The 20,858-nt window shown below is 38.0% G+C and overlaps 1 protein-coding gene across 4 annotated transcripts in view; it reads left to right on the plus strand.

The window, feature by feature from the left end:
* Positions 1-20,858, plus strand: part of LOC121089854 (pleckstrin homology domain interacting protein) — a 118,501-nt gene that overhangs the window by 64,760 nt on the left and 32,883 nt on the right. For all 4 annotated transcript variants that reach the window (XR_005828401.1, XM_040597521.1, XM_040597522.1 and 1 more), the window contains 7 exons: positions 3,718-3,943; positions 6,956-7,093; positions 8,138-8,321; positions 8,970-9,093; positions 17,718-17,858; positions 18,748-18,824; positions 19,531-19,762. Coding sequence is in view for 3 of the 4 variants with exons in the window: in XM_040597521.1 (XP_040453455.1) it covers positions 3,718-3,943; positions 6,956-7,093; positions 8,138-8,321; positions 8,970-9,093; positions 17,718-17,858; positions 18,748-18,824; positions 19,531-19,762 (1,122 nt within the window). In the remaining variant the exon portion in view is untranslated. The remainder of the gene's footprint in view (positions 1-3,717; positions 3,944-6,955; positions 7,094-8,137; positions 8,322-8,969; positions 9,094-17,717; positions 17,859-18,747; positions 18,825-19,530; positions 19,763-20,858) is intronic.

Consider the following 20,858-nt stretch of genomic DNA (forward strand, 5'->3'; position numbering starts at 1 on the left):
TTGATTAATCCAGGTTTTATTTCTCCAGTCATTTTGGAAGTGTATAGACCTCTGCCACTCAGAAGTGTTGAGCCTTCCCCTCTTTACTGTGATACACCAGGAGTTTCTTATACGCTGCCATTTGATAATTTACCTTGTGAAGGATTAGATCTGTTTGAAGAATGAAAATAATTGCTTTTCACTTCTTGATTTCTACAGACCCTTTGTTCTCTTGGGATTGTTGCTGCAGCCTCTGAGAAAAGATTATGTTTAAAATTAGTCACTTACTGGGTGATTTAAAATGATCCTCTCCAGCAGTTACTGTGCCAGTGGTAATCTTGGCATTCTTGACCATAGAAGAAATGGGAGCAATTAGGATTTGCATTTGTTACCTCTTTAATCTGTCTTCAGCTCTCAGAAAACTCAGTTTGGAAGTTTCTGATCTCTTTCTTGTCTGGTTCCATCTCTTCTTTTATTTTTGTCTGACGTGATCTATAGAAGAATGTAACTACAGGTAGGTAGGTAGGTGCTGGAGAATAGATGTTCTTTTTTTCTGTCCTTCCCCACCACCACTGCCCTAATACTTGGGTTTATTTTCAGACACCTTGCGAGAATATGCTCTGGTAGGAGCTGCAGTTTTTTGGCTTTAAAGTGGTTTCCATCTGTCTCAGGGAATTACTTGTACAGAAAAAAGGGGTATGGTAACCTGTCCTGTATTGCTGTATTTGTGAATTGCAGTCAGGACAATGATTACAGCTTGAGATGGTGTTAGATGTGCTGAGAGAGCAAGCTCTTGGTTTTCCACGTGTATGGTTTGCATGTTTTGTTCAGGTAGTATCTGTGTTTCCTGCTTGACTGGAACCACTGGGCAGGCTTTTCTTTCCCCAGTGTGATCTTGGCCACAATGAAGGTGATGGGGTGTGTTTGGTTTGTTTTCTTTTTTTTTTCTTCCTTTCTTTTTTTGATGATAAATGTTTTTGTGAAGTAATTCTTCAGTGTGTGTGTGGGAAGACTACATTTGCTACTTTTTTAGGGCTCCTTTGTTATTTGACCCAGTTAAGGGGGCCTTGAGCCAAGCTCAGCTGAAATTTCTCTGTGTGTGAAGATCATTGGAGCTGAGCTGAGCTCACTGTCAACAGTGCTTGTGCGTTTCAGAAGTTCATGCTTACGTGGAAACTTGTCCAGGAATGCCTAACTGTCCTAAAGCGTGAGGGTACCTTTCTGTTGATTGTATTTCTTAGATTGGACCAGATCTCTGAGTTTGCAAAGGCTTTTGTCCCTGAGAACTGCCCAAACCACAGCTCTTTGTTGCAAGTTCACAGCTCTTGTGTGGTGGATTAGTGCAGTAGTGGGGAAAATCTCTGCATTTGTGTAGGTGTGCCCCTTTGGAGAAACAGGATTTTGAATGTGCAGTGTAGTTACTGAAGGAGAGTCTTATTTGTAGAGCTCAGATCCTGTGGACAGCTTTTGCCGGCTGGGTTTGTGAAGCCATGTGTTCAGAGGACTCATCCTCATGGTGGTGTCGTATCTTCTTATTGTCATGAAACTGATCTCTAATAGTATATCAAGAAGTAGGTCTGGTTGTTACTACTTGTAACTGGGTGTCTACTGAACATAACCATTTAAGGTTCTTTGAAACATCTAATCTTCTGATTTTTCTCAGGACTTGCAATAGCCTGAGGACAAGGTTGCTACCCCCAGGTTCCAGTAGGGACATTCCAGTCTTGTATCTGAGAGCTGGTCTGAGCCTGGGTTTTCCACGAAATGCCATTCTTCCCTTGTGGAGTAGAAAATTGTTGTTTATTCTCTCTACCATGTCTGATTGCAGTACAGAGTACAAAAAGGGTAATTGCACACTCCATCATGATACTGCACCAGAGACTATTCTGGTAGAGGTCAGTGAATCTCAAAAAGAATTTTCAGATGTTCCCTTTGCTTACAAAACCTGGGATGCAGACAAAACCATACAACCAAATCACAGCACATTAAAACTCAGAGTCTGTATGATCATGCTATTGAAATATCTTCTTTCTCAGCGTGAGAAATACTTAATAGGAAAATTTACACTAGGTGAAAGAAAGTACTGGACACTCTACTGTTACGATTCTAGGGAAAATTTTAAGTCCTTCTAGGACCTATGCCTTTATCATTTTGAGCTATTTGAGCTGAAGGATCAAAGTTGCTGAACAGGCGTTGATTCTGTCATTCAGACACACAAAAGTACTTTTATCTTTCTCATTCAGCCTCTCTTAACAGAGAATCTGGCAACAAGACTTTACCCAGTCGGGGTTTCTTACTGCAGTGGGACGTGACCTTGTCCATACATACTTCGTAAGGGTAACCATTTGAATCCCTGGAGTTAAATCATTGCTATTGCATCTTTCCATACATCTTTCCAATTTCTTGCAGTTGTTACTTCTCTGAATTTTTGTGTGGTACAGATACCATGTTACCTAGTAGTTTTTTTTAAAAAATTATCTACCTCATGTGGCCGCATGTAGGCACTTTGTGATATTGTAATTGATAGATGTTTGCTGTCATCTTTCCTTCCTATTCTTCTCATGTCCAGGACAGGAGACCTTTGTCACTGAGAGCCCAGGCCTCTGAGTAGGTGGTATAACCTCTGCCTTACTGATTTCTGCATCACAAGTTACTGCAAACTTGTTATGGATTGGTCATGTTAGAGCATGCACTTCAGAAATGTAAATTCTACAACTTAGGCATTCCTCTGTCCGTGCTCCTGATACCTGTCTCTTAACACCTAAGACAAGACTTTTTGGAGATATCTATGCCTTGAGTCAATTGTTTAATCGTTTTTATATTGCACTGGAAATCTAATTTGCATGAATGATGATTTTATGACTATATTTTCAGTTCAAAGTTAAACTGAGTACATCAGCTGCCAAGGGGTTTGCTTGCCAGTAAGTAGGTAGTGTTGGGATGTGTAGTAGCCATGTCAGCTTGTCTTTGGTTCTCTTTCTCTTTTTTGCCTTGCGGTTCAGTACCTTTCTGATTGCATGACACTGAGGTGCATGTGCCAGTGAGAGATGGAACTTAAGCCCTTTCACATATTATTTGGATAAAGGAATTCCTCAGTCTTGAGCGTCTGTGGAAAGTCATCTAGAATAAATTATGAGCAGGTGGACTGAAATAATAAAGACAACTTTAAGCCTGAAGAATTCAACTTTAGATCAGCTTTATTTTATCTACTGGAACTTTTTCATGTATCTAGCATTGTAATAGGAATATATATGTTTGGCTGCTGCTGTTAAAACATTTGGCAATAACATTCTGCGATAAATATTTCCTACTCCTCTTGTTCCTGCACCCATAGCTCATAAGTCTGTGACACAGTTTTTGTTACCAGAATATATATTAATATATTCAGAGTATAGAAGAAAATTTGTGAATTATTTAATAAGCCCATGCTATATTTGGTCAAATGTCTGCAAGTAATTAAATATTGCCCCATTCCCCTGGTCTTTAAATGCTCCCGACCCTCAAACATGTGGATTATTCTCCTTGCACTATAATAAAGAAAAGTAGTACTGGAGGGAAAAAAAAAAATCATAGTCATTAAATTTTCCCCATTAAACTGAGATAAACAGATCACTTTATAACCTTGTTTTTGCAAAAGTGACCACAAGTAACATTGTTAAAAGTACTTTTGGCAGTTATCTTCTGTATGCTTTTTTGTAATAGGTTCTTAAAAAAATTACAAAATAACTTTGTTTACAGATAGCAGATCAGATGTTCTTTCATAGTGATTATCGGCCCCTTATCCGTGATGCCAACAACTTTGTCCTGGATGAACAGACACAGCAGGCTCCACACCTTATGCCTCCCCCATTTTTGGTTGATGTGGATGGCAACCCTCATCCTGCAAGGTATCAAAGACTAGTTCCTGGTCGTGAGAACTGCAGGGAGGAACAGCTTATTCCTCAGATGGGAGTGACATCTTCAGGTATGGAAAATTTCACTTCACTACACAGTAGCCTATCTAGTTACTTCCAGGTGTTCTACACTTTCCCTCTTGCTTCGTCCTTTTTCTTCATTTCTGGGCATAGTAGTTCATGTAGTGTGGAAGAATTGCGATGTCCTTGGCACTGATTGATTGTGACGTTTTCACTTAACAGTATTGTCATTGACCAAATTAGTGCTAGTTGGTGCAACAATACCAGTTGGCTTGGAGCTCATTTAATTATTGGAACAGTGTATGATGCTGAGTGAGCTTTCGGGTGATCTCTTTGGAGTGAGGCTTCCTACTTCAGAAAACGTAGGAAACAGACTGATCTTCCACAGATCACTTGGAACGTGTAATACCTACAAGAAGAGAAAAATGGGAGGACGCCTGGAACATGCAAAATCCTCTTCCTATTTAAATGAAAGCAGTCATTCAGCTTAAGCTTTGATAGTTTGATTAGAGAACTCTAAAGAGTTGCTGAGGATGCAAAATCTAGGAAGTTCCTTGAAAGTTGTATTCTTCATGCTTACAACATGGGAGGAATGTGTGTATGTTGGGCTAATGGTAGGCTGTTGGGAGCTGCCTGGATGTGGCCCACCGTGGGTGGGGGTGTAAAAACGATGCCTACTTGTTTTGTGTCACTGGTTCAATATTAGTAGAAATGAGCAAACAGTAACTGGTGATAGTAGCTTTAAATGTTTTCAAGATAAGCATTGTTAAGTATTTGGATATTCTTGAAAACCGGGAAAAACCGACTGTGCCTGTGAACGGTAGCTTATCCATACACCATACTTAAGCCTGTGATGTGTCAGATGTTCCAATAGGGTTAACTGACAGTGCAGTTACCAGTAGATCTCTTTATCCTCATTTGTAGACCTGAGGATTATCAGCCACCAAATACTTACACAATAATTTTTAAGGAGCATTTCTATATTTCCTCCAAAATTGTAGGAAGAAATGCTACCTGAGAAGGAACTGTAAGAAGAAGAAAAATCTTTCTGGTGAATGTATACTGTGCTTTATCTTTAACTTTCTAGCTAGTGGCTTGAAGCTAAATTCAATTTCCAAGGAAGGATGCGATTTTACTTTGTTGTTGCAGTTACAGCATGGATCTATGACATTATGAAATTCTCCAAATTAGAAAATGTCCTGGACATATTCTCCAATATAATATCTTGCAACAAGTCAGACTCTGCACACAGACCCAACAATATTTAATTTAATGGTGTGGCCGCATGGCACATGATTACCTGTAGGAGGAAGATGTCCATAGCATGTTGTTTAATAGCAGGAAGCCATCAGCCAGGCTGGCAGAGAGCCAGAGAGATTATAGAGGGAAGATATTTTTCTACCTTTTTACAGTTTAGGAACAGTATATTCAGTCTTATGCAGAGCTAAACTGTGGTCATGTATTTGTGTTCCCTTCCACTAAGGAAGCTCCATTTCTTTCTGAAACTTTATTGTGGGATTTGATAGATCTCCCTCAGAGAACTGACAATTTATTTCTTGTCAAGTTTTCTGTAGGGGCTTATAAGAGTAGGGGAAATACAGATAGTCATGCTTGGTTTACTGCTTAGGTGTACATGAAGCTCCTTTAAACCAGATATTTTGCAAAAATCAAATACATACCAGTGTCTTTATTATTTCATTGTTTAAAAATCTTGCTCTTACTTGCCAAGGCAAAATGTCACAATCTAGATATATAAAAACCCATTCATTTTGTTTAGGTAGCAATTTCCTTATTTAAGATCATTCTTGGGTTATTTGTAGTATTTCTCATTGTTTTCAGTAGGCAGTATGTCTGCTCGTGAGGTCACCAAACAAATCGGGACTGTCTCACTACATGAGTCAGAAAACATCCAGCTGTGGTTATACCAGAGCTCATACCATGATTTGAAGCTTCTGCTGCTTTAGCGAAGTTGACTTTGACTACAATAACCTTGAAACCCTGAGAGCACTATCTTAAATCTTTTATGCTCTTTCTGCATGCCATCATCTATTAAGAGAGCTGCTTCCGTCTAGCCACATAATCAAAGCTCTTCATTTCATAGCACAATTACTGTAATATCTTCTCTTTGATCTTGCAAAGTGCAGTTTATACTGTGATATCTCTTTGGAATCATGCTGGAAAAATAATTTCTGTAGCTTGTTTCTTTGAACATTGTCATCCCTCATTACAAAGTTTTGCAAGTTCTGCTTCTCTTGATCAGAGCTTCCCACCACTCCACCATCTAACTATTCCATGTGGAGGTACCTGACTTCTTTTTCAAACCAGTCCTGTAACCCTTGCCTTTTTCTCCATACATCTCTTAATTTTTTGTGACCATTGTGAGTATGAAAAGAGGTTTTGTGTTGCTCATGCTTACATGCTGTGTATTTTGCTTGCTGCACAGAAACACTGTCACCTTACAGTCACTTCGGTGAGAACTATTTCCTGTCTTTTGTTCAAGAGACCTACCCAGAGGGGGTTTCTTGGCTGTTTTACATACCAAAGAAAATTAGCATTACTTAACCTTTGTCATCTTGACACCTACGTGGAGCTCCATCAAGCATTTTTGCTGCTTAGTGTTCTTCAGTATAGATAATGCTTTTCTAATTCAGTTAGACCTTCTTGATGTAGTTCTTCTGTTGGCGCTTGTGCTAAAGTATTTTGTAATGTATTTGGGGCAGGCTAAGCATGCATTTGAACAATTTACATTGACTGAGCTGACAAACAACACTTGTATCATGCTTGTGTGACTTGCCGACACTTGATCAAATGTAAACTTTTATTAGGAGTGACATGTAATCATCTTGACCCTGCTTCAGCGAATACAATGCTCTCAAGATATTAAGAAAAAAAAATCCTGTTTAAAAAACGGCTGTTACAAAAATATGCATTAGCCCATGCTCACACATGTGTTTATGCTGTATTTTTAAATTTCAAAGCTAAAACTTCAGTGAACTGTTTGTAACATCTGATTCTTCAAATCAACGTTTGTGTGTTGTTCTCTTGTATATTTCACTTCACAGGATTGAATCAAGTTCTTAGTCAACAAGCAAATCAAGAGATCAGTCCGTTGGATAGCATGATTCAAAGACTTCAGCAAGAGCAGGACCAGAGACGTTCTGGAGAGGCGGGAACCAGTAGTACCACCCGGATAAGCAGAGGTAGGTTACTGGGCAATGGGCATTGTAGCCAAGACTTGGAAAACTCACATTGTTGTGCATGATTTGTGCATTTTGTTGAACTATTAAAAAGGAGATGTGAAACTACAGGACATAATAGAGCTTTCTCATCTCTTTTTTTATCTTTCTGCGAAATCTCAGGATTCTTGACATTACAAATTTATCTATTAAAGTTATTGTCTGCTCAGTCAGGGAACTTGTAGCAACTGTTCCCTTTAGAAGTAAATGCCCTACTGTTTAGTCTGCAGTTGGCCATCTGTTTGGTTGAAATCTGAATTGTGTCAAATGAGGAAATAGGAGGAAAAAAAGAGGAAGGAGTTGCTTATTTCTCAGTCCAGCTATTTCAGTATCTTGTTCTAGATTACACAGTAGTTTTCAACACTTAAAAAGTCATGGTTGCAAATCCACCTGGGTAAGCAAGAATAGTTTGTATGTGGAAAGATGTGGAAAAATGTTGAAATTTTGCTACGGTGTAGGTGTTTGAAAGCTGTTGAGTGTGTGTGGGTTTGCTTTGGTTTGTTTGGGTTTTTTAATCTTTTGACCATTTCAGGTTCTTGTCTGTAAATTTCACAGCTTGGATTCCCAATTTCCAGTGTTGTGGCTTCACTTTTTTTTCAAGGTAGAAGACTGTTCAAGGAATACACTGGTTCAGTGAGATTGCTCACTGTTTTATAATACGGATCTGGAATGCAGCAGCAAGTCAGCTTCGCATAAATATTTTCAAATGCATTTTTAAACAAAAGCAAACCAGTGAAACATTTGCTTCACTTCAGATTGTTGATACATCTGCTCTTTTTCAATGTGAATTTTTAAACAGTACTGCATCCCAGTAGCTGTTTAAGTGTGTGTTGTGGTGACTATAGAAGCTGCTGGAGTAGTTAAATTCAGTTAATATTTGATTTCTTTTGAAGTAATAGGTTAAGTAAATTTTTTTTCCCTTAGTTTCCTTTCATTTTGAGTCCTTCTTTTTGAATGGTTCCCTTAGAATTTCAGATCAAGTACAAATACTACTTTTTGACTTTTTAGGATCTGTAAGTTCTACCTCAGAAGTACATTCACCACCAAATATAGGATTAAGACGTAGTGGACAAATTGAAGGTGTGCGTCAGATGCATAGCAACGCACCAAGAAGTGAAATAGCCACTGAGCGGGACCTTGTGGCTTGGAGTCGAAGAGTTGTAGTGCCTGAACTGTCTTCTGGTGTGGCCAGGTAAACATAGGCCAAGTTTACAGTGAATTTTAGTTTGGTGAACTTAAATTGAACTGGTTTGGAATTTATATTGTCGTAGAACTATTTGTGTGGTATTTATCTATACTGTGGTCTCAATTTCTTGTAAATATCAGTTTCAGTTTGAAATCAGCTGTTTGCATGTAACTTGAAAAATCTTGGAATTACAGAAGTATTGTGAATAAAAACTGACCATTTGACTTGTATATGCAATGGGATCTAGCTGCCTCAGTGTTTTCTGGCTTGCAGGATAAGAGTTACAGTGTGGTTTAAGTCCATTTGTTCTTGCCATTATATGGCCTTTTATGGCTGGGACACTGACCTAATCTATTAGGTACCTGAGATGAATTTTGATTTCCAAACTGGAACTTTATTTTGTTCAGTAATTGACTCCTGTGATGAATATTTACATCCATTAAGTCAAAAAACCCTACTAGCCACAATCAAACATGAACTCCTCCAGCTTTCTGAAATAAGATGGAAATCTTAGTTTGTTAATCTTAGACTGTAAGGAGAAGAACTGTTCTTCAAAGAATGTTATAAATGTTGAACATTTATTCCTTGATTTGGAATAGATCTTCTCAGTTGTATTTTGCTTTAAGGTTAACATCTCAATTTTCGTTTTTTCAGTAGGCAGGAAGAATGGAGAACAGCAAAGGGAGAAGAAGAAGTAAGGGTGTATCGATCAGAAGAGAAAAGAAAACATGTAACGAGTCACATTCAAAGAGAAAACAAAATACCTACTTTCGCTAAGGTAAATAGTCACTTACACCTTATCACACAAAGTAGTGTAAAATTTAACTCAGTGTGTTAGGCCCTGTAAATCTACATTCCTTTTCTCAGTTTTGAATTTTAAAACCAGGGGTACAGGAATTGTTTACCTCTCCAGAACAAGGAAGCGTGTCTGTACTGATGTTTCACGGTGTTCTGAATAAACAACGGAGATTGGTTTTAGAATCCGCTAAGTGAGAAGCCCTGCAAATCTGGTGTTAGGGACATGATTAGTTGTAGGGAGCCTGTCATTGTTTATCAATACATCCTGCTACTCCTGTCTGCTGTTTGATATACTATTCCGTGGAAAGGTTCAGTTAAAACTCAAGTCACAGTTATTAACTTTAACGTGTTTAAATCAATCTCCAAATACAGAATTGGGTATTTTCTCTTATGGTACCCTAATAATCATACTGGGCATTTTTAAGTCATGCTTTTTGCTAGAGCTGAAGTACATATTCCAGAAAAGAATAAAACAGGGTAGGTGAAGAAGAAGGGAATGGAATGGGTTGTAATGAAATTGTCATAATTGACTTGATGTTTCCTGGTAAGAAAATGTGAAGGTTGCATATTCTGTATTAAAAAAAATTGGGTTATATCTTGCGTGTTAGAAATCAGTTTTGTCTATGCATCTCACATGCTCATCTGTGCTTTTCTAGCTAAATAACTATAATTTGTAATAAAGGAAGTAAATTTTAAGCAACTGTAGAGGAGAACCCATGCTTTGGGTTTTGCAGTATGCTTATTCTAGATGAGACTGTTCGACCCTCAATCAGAAGCTTAGTAAAGTAACAGGCCTTCAAGAATGCCGGCAAACTGTCCACTAAAAAGTAAAAATCACTTATGAGGTTCAAGGTGGAAAAATGAAGAAATGAAGTATTAAGAAAAAGTGTACAAAAGACTGCAGTTATTAACTTTATCAGAATACCATACTTAATGCCTCTGCTGTTTATTATTTACTTTCTTGTGGAGGAAGGGAACCAAGATCGAAAGCAATCTGAAATAAGTAAACTTCAGGTGCTTAGTAGTGCTTGTGTATTTTTAATAATGATTAATTAATTTATATGCAGTAGGAAGAATACATTTGAGATAGGCAAGTTTCTATTTGATACTAAATTGGAGGTTTCTGTTTTGCTTCTTTTTTTATACTTGAGCAAAGTAACACTTTCAAAAGAAGTGAGGTAAATGCTCCCCCACCCCCAAACAGTTCCCTAATAATTTTCAATTTCTTTATTAAATTTCTTAGTTTTTTTTTTTAAAATTTCTTTCTTGTCTTGAAATTGTGTGCATTGCTATCTTAAGAAATGGTACTGGAATGCTAATTTCAATGCTGCAGTCACCAACATCAAGTATGTTTGCCCAGATAAAGTGAACAAGTATTTTTTCAGTATATCTCCAGTTCTCATACATAGAGGGAAGAAACTCTATGCCACTTAGAGTTTTGGAGGTGGTCATGACAGGGCTCATTAATGAAATAACCAGGACATCAGAAATCTTGGTAACTCCTATTTTTCTCTTGGGAATAATAGAAGATGGGCCTCACAAATTCAGATGTTAACATTTCTTGTCTTGGGAGGATGTATTTTAGTGTTGAATTATAGACTTTCATTTACTTTAATTAAATGCACTGCTCAAGGGTTGTTTTTTTGTTTTGAGGGTGTAGGGGGCAGAGGTTTCCTTTAGCTACAGCCTTGTCAAAGCATTCTTCCTGAAAACGTGAGTTCCTACCAATTTACCCTTACATTTCTAATTGGGTTACAGTTTTCCTAAAATACCACTAGGACATAAAAATAGCAGAGTAGGCTAGTTGGTCCAGCATTTTGGTTTCAGCAATTACTTTTATTACATCTTTGAACAAAGAAACTTAATATGGATGTTTTCAAAAATTTTTCTCAGAGGAGGAATTTTTAGCCTTCAAACTTTACAGGTAGCACTGGATCCTTTTGAGACTCATATTTTCATTGTGGATTTTATGCTCTTAAAATCCTTCAGATCAACAACTAGCTTATATGAAACTGAAGAAAGATCTTCCTATTTACCCAGAGAATGTGTCCTTTGTTTATCTCAGTCCATCGAGGGTCTGTGATATGGATTCTGATGCCCAGAATGTGAGGGAGAGGTAACTTGGTAAATCCTTTAGTTATTTCCCACCTTCATCCCAATGAAATACAGCAAAAGCAGACAGTCATGGTCTCTGCACTTGAGTATGTCAGTTAAACTTCCAATAGAAATCACTGCTGAATTCAGTAATGCTTTCAGAACATTTAAATAAATCCTTCTTAAACCCGACAGGATACTTTTTTATGTCATCTCGGCACAAAAACCTCATATTCTTCCATATGTGTGTCTCTTTTTTAAGTGCTTGGGTTGTTGAGAAGTACATTAATTCAAATCCATTGAGATAAATCTCAGAGGGTTTAAAAAATGAGTAGGTATCAAATGGGCTTTAAATAAGCACATTTGTAAGAAGAAAAGGGTGCTTGATCCCAAGTGATCGAATCTGCCAGTTAAATAAACTGCTCAGATTGCAGAGATCTTTGTTGTTGCTTATGGTTAGCATCAGCAACACTTTTGTTCAGTAGTGTCTGAGCAATAAGAATGGTGAGTTGGAATTGTCATCTTCTGTAGTGTCCATAATAAAATCAAATAAATGCCTGGGAAGAGAAGTAAGGCTGACTGCATTCCAGAAACTGTTGTGTGATATATTTAGTGGTTTTTAAAATAGAAATTAGTAACTGAATTATAGCAGCTCTTCTGTTGCTGTTCTTTATAGTGACTGTGTGGCTTTAAACACAAGCTGTGTTCAGTTGAAGATAGAACTGGAAAGTACTGTGTAAAACTTCCTTTTCTTGAGTGCATGTAATTGGTTTTGATACTGATACTTTGTAATTTATGTTACAGTAGTGTTGTGAGAATGCAGTTATTTTGTGTTGTATAGTGAATTCTTAAGGGTTTAATGAGAGAATTTATGATCTAGAGGAGATGGGGAAATCCTCAAACAAAATACAGGGGAAAACTTTGTCTTCTAGTGATCTGTAGACCTAAGATTAAAGCATCAAGAATTCTAGAAAGTGTGTCATTGTACTCTACTGTCAGCTGGTCTGGAAACAGAGTAAACAGGGCTTGTATTAAAACCTTTTCCTCATATGCAAATTCGGTTTTATTCATAACAGTAGGAAATGCTAATTTTTGTATAAACTTAAGAAATTTATCACTTCTGATCATATAATAACGATAATATTTTCTTCTGTTCTAACTGAAAAGAGTCAAAAATACAGAATTAAAATGCAAAGGAGGGCAGGAGCAAATGTTAGCATTTTGGATTACAAGCTAAATAAAGTGTAGGTTGGTAAGGAAGAACACAGGGCACCTGTAATTACTTTTTGAGGAGATTCCAAAGTGCTGTTACTAATTTTTAGTCCATGGTCATTACAGGGTGTGTTAAAAGTAGTACAGAATTATTACAGCTCAGTCTTTTCTTTAACAATATCTGCAACTTAGATGGGAGAAGTCATGTAAGCATTCTGATATTTAGAGTTAGGAAACCTACATTTATTTGACACAGGTCATACTGAGAAGTGTTTGTCCATGATTGCTTGAGGGGCTAACAGAGTTGTGTGGGAGAACCCAAAAGCTTGGGTATTTTGACCTGAATAGTATTCAGTATCGCTGGTCTGCATGTCAAATGAAGACCTCAGTTTGACTTTCAAAGTCATTAGTGAGGGATAGGGTTTTCTCTGATTATTAAACAGAAATCCTTACAAAAACCCCACAACAAACAAACAAAAAACCTCAGTGACAAAGAATAGACTGTGGCATTGTAATTTTTGCATGTTCAAAGTGGAAGTGTATTTCAAATGGTTTTTGTTTCAGGAGCGTGCCAGAGATGAGAAGTGAGATAAACAACATGTTTAGATAAATGTTCCCAGTCCAAGTAATTAGAGTATTAGTTTATTAAACTACTGGGATTACAGAGTATTTTAATAAATATTAAATAGTGTGAAATTTCTGTATGCTAGAGGGTTGAAGTGGTGTGTGATCTAGTAAAAAAGAAAAAGACAAAAACGGAAATATTTCTAATTACTGTTAAGTGGAAATTATAAGCAGTAATTTCAAAGAGTTAAGATTAGAGATTGTTATCAATGGACAAAAGTAAGCATAGGCCTCTGTTGGGACAGGTGCGACTGTATTGTAAACTAACAGAAACCAGTGAGAAGAAATGTGTGCCTTGGTTTTTTTTGAAGGTAGCTTCATTGTGTTCCTCAAAATTAGTAATTTTTCCACTTACGTGTTACTTAAATGCTACTTCCAGGTAAATTGGCAAGATGTTAAGAGGAAAATAATCTAAACCCCGAGAGACTAGTACTGAGTACTTAGTGTCCGTTATCTTCACTGCTTTTGGAACAGTTCTCACTCATATCTTAAATCTGTGTGTTTGTGTGTGGTAAGAGTAAAAACAGTAATGACAAGCACTGCTCCAGGCTTGAGAAGAATATGAAAGGATGCTCTTTACCCAAAGAGAAAATGACAAGACTAGAGGCAGTGGACACAAACTGCTGAAACAAAGGAGGTTTTGCCTGAACGTAAAGAAGTACTTCGCTGTGAGGGTGACTGAGCACTGGCACAGGGTGCTCAGGCTGTGGAGCCTCCAACCTTGGAGATACTCAGAAGTTGTCTGGGCATGGTCCTGGGCAGCTGGCTCTAGGTGGCCCTGCTTGAGCAGAGGGTTGGACAAGATGACTTCCAGAGGTCCCTTCCAACTTCAACCAGTCCGTGAAATAAAAACTGTGTTATGCACTAGCAGCTTGGGGGATGTGTTGTACTTATGTCTGGGGAGAACTCATGATCATTGAAGAACGTTAAATTTGGACAAAGGCATGTATTAATGACCTTGGTAAGGCAAAAGTTTCCCTCCAGAAAAATAAGAACTGAAACTGAATAAGGACAGGCTTAAGTTCAGAGGTAAATATTGGGCTGAAGAATTTAAATAGTGTATCTACTCAAGAATAAAAACAGTTATAGGCTACTTGACAGATTGATTTTTTTTTCAGCATAACATTTCAAATGTAATGTTGTGAAAAGCATGTGCAGACAAAAAAGCCAAATTTTCCTTTCTTTGTCTTTAAAGAAGCTGTGAGCATCTGTTTAATGTTGGGGTTGTGATACTGGGTGTATGCTTGTGTCCTGCCCCTGTTTAACTTTGTAGTAGAGGCTAATTTCTGTTACCTTAAGGAAGGAGGAACCATGTTCAGATAAAGAGTAGATGCTGCTGAGGAAGAAATCCTATGAAATTTCTACAGCCAAAGCTTTCCAAAATTGCTGCCGTCCTGTGTGAAAGCACAGCAAAGTTGTGCTTCCCAGTGAAGCCGGGGTCATAAAGACAGCAGAATGCAGTGGTCTGAGTTGTCAGGATACCCCTGAGTTTCCACTTCATCTTTCACAAATGGTGTTACAAAGACCCTCAGCAGTGTCCGTATTACATGTTTGTATCTATTCCTCTCAAATGCAGGAAATGCCATTATTTGCATTTTGCAGAAAAACTGTTCTGACAGCAGCTGTAATTTCTAATGTATCTATAGATGTGCTGATACTAACTGGAAGCTGTGGATATGGTACAAGGCACTTGTCAGCATACGTGACTGTTCATCAAAGTGTATCAAGAAAGAGAGAAAGCGAGGATTGAACATCAAACCATAGGTTATCTCAGCTTTATTTCTAAGCCTCCCATTACAGCTGAGAGTCTGATTTCAAGCTCTTTCTTTAGGGATATATGTTGGGGATGGGGACAAAGACCAGCAGCTGTGTTTCCTCAGTTGTTGTTGAACATGTTGGTGATAGATTCCACTCTGTCAGAAAAAGTTTATAATACTTCCATCTTTTTAGTCAAACCTTCACACTTGACTCCACCCCGCCCCAGGTAAATAAAGATCTGCCCGACCTGCAGCTTCTCATCAGATTTTGGCAAAGCTGTGTTGAATAGGAGTGATGATAAAATATATTTTTTTGCAAGATCTGGAAGATACATACCTCATGGTCCATTTTCTGGTCCCTGCTTGAGCAGTGAGGTCAGAGATGACATCCAGAGGTCCCTTCCAACTCTAATCATTCTGTCATTCTGTTACTTATGGATAACTACTTGTGATTTTGTTTTTGGCTTTTTTCCATTCATTCTTGTTTTGGCATTGCATCTTTCCCAAAGTAGTTTGTTACCCTTTGGCATCACTATGGCCCAGTAGTTTTACAGTGGTGTTCCTTGCTTCTGTGAAAAAAAATAAATTTGTTTTGTAGGGGAATGAGTGGTGGTTGTGGTGGTCGTGGGGTGTTTTTTTGTTCACAAGCTTTGAACTGCCAAAAGAGAGTTAACACTTTCCAAACCCAAAGAGTAATGCAAAGCCCTTCAGTTTTCTAAGGATCCTTAGTAATCATAGAATGGTTTGGGTTGGAAGGGGCCTTAAAGATTATCTAGTTCCAACCCCCTGCCATGGGCAGGAACACCTTCCACCAGACCAGATTGCTCGAAGTTCTGGTGTAAATAGGGAAAAGCTACATTTATAATAACCATTTGAGAAATCTCACCTCTGAGTAGAAATGGGGATGTGAATTTTTAGGACTTCTGTTTATAGAGAAAAGACACGAGCATTACAGTTGGACTGTAATATAGCTTCTGCAAAATACATCCTCATTATTGTGAAGGGTATTTGACAAATTTGTTTCACTGGGCTTACGTGTTTCCATTCTGTTGTCCATGCTTCCTCATACCATGTTTCGTATGATGCTAAGAGGCAGATGGGCCTTACAAGAAAGTCGCATTTCAGTAGCAGAAGAGTTGCTGTAACGCTGGCTTTTGTGACCTCTCTGCTTCAGCAATGAATCTTGAGAGCTTGACCAGAAGCGAGCAGGACCAGAAGCGAGCAGCCCCAGAAGGCTGAGGCACAGAAGGCTATGTGCCGGGCTCAGCTGCTAGTCCTAGGGCTGCCTCAGAGCTGTTCTGGTCAGGTCAGAGCAGCTTGAGGTCCGGTATGTGCTGCCAGTTTGAATCCAGAGGAAGGAATGCCTCAGGTCTCGAAAGCCTTGGGTAATGTTAAGATACCAGTTGCTGAGCAGTTTCCCGAGAGGTTTCTCTGGTAGCAGTGCTGTCAGTGGTAGCTTCCCCACCTTGAAATGACTGGTCAGAACAACAGAAACACAGTGCTTACTAGACAGAGCATAGAGCAGTTCGTGTTGGTCCTGTGTGCTTTGGCGAGAACTGTAATGCAGTTGTACAGAGCAGCGTGCTGGCCTGCCCTACTGAACCGTTGCAGTCATGGCGAAAAAGGTGTGTTTCTTCTAACAGGCGGGATAGGAGAAAAGCTCTAGCTATCAGAGTTCTGCACTTTAAGGAAAATTGTGGTAAGGAAAACCAAATCTTGCCTACTGCTGCTTAGCCAAGTTTTAGCAGTTTCCACCAAAAAGTGTGTTGTGTTGTTTTTTTTTTCCTTAATGAGAAAAAATTTAACCCCATGAACCAACTTTCATTATACATGACAGGAAAGATCATCTCTTTCCTGCAAAGGAAGAAAATCCAAGAGGAATAGGTACAAGCAGTCTGCCCTACTAGAAGGCTCTGATGATATTAATATTTTTCTGTGGTTTGTTCCAGTTCTGCTTTCTTCATCTCCCAGACTGTTTCTTCAACCGTATCAGCAACTATTAGATATCTGAGGTTTCCTTTATGGAAAAAAGAGAGCACCGGGGAAGTGTACCTCTTTCTGTGGCACCTGCGAATGTGTCCAGAAACTATTTCGTGGGATCTGAGCTAGGCTAAAGTTTGAATATGCAAACCAGAAAAATTAGCACAAAACACAGAAAATTGAGATCATAGCTCTTGATTTTTTGCTGGGGGCTGGGGACTAATACAGGATTAGACACTTCGTGTTGAGAGAAAATGTTTGCATTATGTATATTCTACAGGAGGAACAAAATGTCTTAATGCTGGAGTGTGAAGTGTTTCTTAATTGCAGATTTCATTCTCCTGAGCGTCACAAGAACTCACATTCTTTCCAACTGACTCATTCATTTGAACTCTTTGTGCATCATTGTACCATTTAAAGGGCTTTATGGAGACAGCCATCTCAGTATGCTAAGGGATATATTACTGTATGGATCTCTCTTCTAACAGATCTGACCCCTCAGTCCCAAAATAACACAGTCTGGCGTTCTCTGTAAGAGTCCCCTTTCCTCTGGTGGACATGTTTAGTGTAATTCTGAGCTGTTACAAGCTCTTGGCAGCTTATCAGTAGTTAACTGATGTGTACCTTGTAGAGAATTAAGAGTTTAAATAGTCAAAGATTAAAAAATTCTGTTATATCCAGAAAGATGTTTTTATTGTTTTCAGAATATACTGAACTGCTTGGTCCATATATTCAACTGTGCATGTGGAGTGTTTTCTTCAGCAGCTCTTTTAGTTTTGGACTTGCGGCTTGTTTTGAATTTTGTGATGTTGAAACTTGCATCTTTTTGCTACTGCAAAAATTGCTTCCTGAAGTCTGTTATTAAAGACAATGTTGTCTGTGTATTAACAAAACGTATACTAAAAAATGATGTATTTTGACTGTTGTGTCTTCGCAGAATCATTCTCACGATCATTTACTAGACACTAGTGACTCAAGAAAACAGCAAGCTAATCAGCACAACTACCGTACGAGATATGCAGTAGAAGAAACAGCAAGGCCTGCTGAGGAGTTAGAAAATGGACATAGTTCCTCAGATGTAAGATCCTTATTCATGAGGCAATCTTATATATTCCGTTTCTACTTGCTAAGCTCCTGCTTCAGCTAAATGAACATTGTTTCTAGTCAGCTAATTCAACATTGTTTCTAGGAGAAACTCATGTTGCATTTTTTGTTGTGGTTTTTCTTTCACCTCTTTAAAAAAATGATGTTGAATTACATTTTGACATGCTGTTTATGTGTTTAGTTTTGACTAAAAAGTAATTGATAAGAGGGAGAAATGCTTGTTTGTAAGGGCATTTTGCAAAGTATGTGTGTGCAGTATCTAAATAAATCTGCATAAATCTACCCTATATTTACCAGCCTAATCAGTATGGTTGACATGGCGTAGCAGTTTGGTCACTGATTGTAGGTGGCCCTGCCTGACCAGGGAGGTTGGATAATACGATCTCCAGGGGTCCCTTCCACCCTCAACCGTTCTGTGCTTCTGTAGCTACAGTAAAGATTAGTAAGAGTATATGAAGTTTGTACTGGGGTTTTGTTTCATATTGATTTAAAAGACATGGGAATACTACATTAAAAGGACTGGAAATAATTTTCAAAAGATAAGCTAGCCTTTTTACATGGAGGTTGAGAAGCACTTAAGTCTCCCCTGGCTATATGTTATAAAAATATTGCTCTACACTGTGCATCTGTCCATGCATAGTGTTTTCTTACTTCTTTTCATTTAATTAAGTCCATTAAAGTATCTGCAAACTAAAACGCCTTTTTAATAATATAAAGCTTTCATAGTGCTATATGTTTATAACACATACAAAGCCTAGAAGAATTGTTATCATGTATTATAACTTTTTTGAGTTCCAAAGAAAATGCTTTCTTTTTCCCTGCCTCCCCCTCTGCACACCACCCCTGCCCACCTGCCTTGTTAGGAAGGGGAAGTAGTTGTTGCCAGTGGTGGAACGTCAGAAGATGACGAAAGAGCATGGCACAGTGATGGCAGTTCTAGGTAAGTGACAGTATAGCTTACAAAGAAAAGTCCTGCTGATAAATCGTAAAAAATCTTCTCCATAAACAGTTAATGAATAATTAAAATTTGTACATGTTTAGAAGAAGAGATGGAAGTTAATTTTCAGCTACCTTACTAATTGAAATTTAGGGAAGGTTTCATCCTTGTTTGCTGGAAGCAGAATTGTTTCCGATTCGGTTTTACAGGCACGTGCACGCTTTAGGCATGTGGTGGCAATTTATTGTGACTGTCAGTCTGAGCTGTGCGATTGTCTCTGCTGACCCTTGGTTTGAAATTAGAGAGCAAAGATTGAGGTAGCTTCAACCCATCCTTTGTTTCTTTAGCAGGTTTTTTTCGTTGCTAACTTTTCTTCAAAGCTGTTCAAAACCAGAAGCCCTGAGAACAGTATCCAGACTCTTAATGTTAGTTTCTCATCTGGAATTGACTAAGGGAACAGTGTATTTACTTCTGGTGATGCTAGGAGTTAAGCTTCTTGCTAAACTGGGTGATATCAAGGCTTTTGTTTTATTACCATTTAAATTGTAGATAGAATATAGGGGTTTAGGCATTGGTTTTAACTATTAAAATATTGTAGTCATCTGGACTGTAATCTTGTATTGGGTTGTATTATATAATCCAATTAAATCTGAATTGCTTGTTAACTTTTGGTTTTGAATTTCTTTTTTCGTTGTTACATCCTGTGTAGTGACTACTCTAGTGATTATTCTGACTGGACGGCAGATGCAGGAATCAATTTGCAACCACCAAAGAAAATTCCTAAAATTAAAACAAAGAAAGCAGAAAGTAGTTCAGAGGATGAAGAAGGACCTGAAAAACAAAAGAAGCAGATTAAAAAGGAAAAGAAGAAAGGGATGGAGGAGAAAGATGGACCATCAACATCACCAAAGAAGAGGAAACCCAAAGAGAGAAAACAAAAGGTTAGATGTTCCTTGCCTATTACAGGAATGCTCGCTCCTGCTGTCTTAGAAAGATTTAGATGAATGATTCAGTTGCGTATGCAACTTAATGTTGTCTAATTTGAAAACATCATGACTTCTACCCATCATAAATGGTAATTACTGACTCTTGTAAGTCAAATAATAATTGCTGTAATGATACGCATTCTAAATAAGATGTGTTTCTCTTAAGGAACACTTTTAATGCCATTAACACCCATCTTTTCTCAGACCAGAAACTTCCCTTCTATGAATGTGTGTTGAGTATGGGTATAACACGTGCCTGTATTTCTTCAGCTGTGCTGTCTCCCTGCTTAATTGCAGTTTCGTTTAGGTCTGCACAATCGTGTCGTTCATTTGTATCAGTTCCGTGTGTATATTTGCATTATGCTTGCTGCTATACTTCCATCAAGGGGAATTTCACTTGATCAGGGTTTTGTTGTTGTCTGTGTTTTATTTGCTTTCTAATATAACCATGTTATTCCAGTTTAGATCAGTACATGGAAATTTTCAGTGACTTCTGTTATTTTCAGTGTGGTTTGGGGGGTTTGGTTTGGTTTTGTTTTTAATTAAGTGTTAGATCAGAGAACTTTTGTTTCTTCATTCTTTCTTTACAGAGACCAGAAGCAGTCTATCTGATAGATTGCGTTTATAAGCTCATAGCTTCCATTTTTGCAGTACCATCTAAGTAACTAAATAACTGTATTTGTTTTATTTATAAGATCAGAAGTCTTCAGCATTTCTTAAGCTTGTTATTTCAGTGTTTTGGCTCTCATTAGAAGGTAGACTGACAAAATAGCTGTTTTAATGTGCAGGTTGGCATAGTATCAGCTTTGCTGTGAATCTTTGCTATAATAGGCAGGATGTTAGGTGGTAGTGTTTACGCTTTGATTAGGCATTTTGTTTGTTGTAGGCAGTCATTGGTTGTAGTGTCAGTACTAATAGTGTCTTGGTGTTTACACAGTTTTAAACCAGAAGAAGGTATGAAATCAGGAAGATAGATGGTGGAGGGCGTTTCAGCGGTTGAAATCTCTACATTAGCTTTTTATTATAAAATATAAGACTGGCTGACAGTCTA

The sequence above is a fragment of the Falco naumanni genome, chromosome 6 (genome assembly GCF_017639655.2).
Source record: "Falco naumanni isolate bFalNau1 chromosome 6, bFalNau1.pat, whole genome shotgun sequence".
Classification (NCBI taxonomy): domain Eukaryota; kingdom Metazoa; phylum Chordata; class Aves; order Falconiformes; family Falconidae; genus Falco; species Falco naumanni.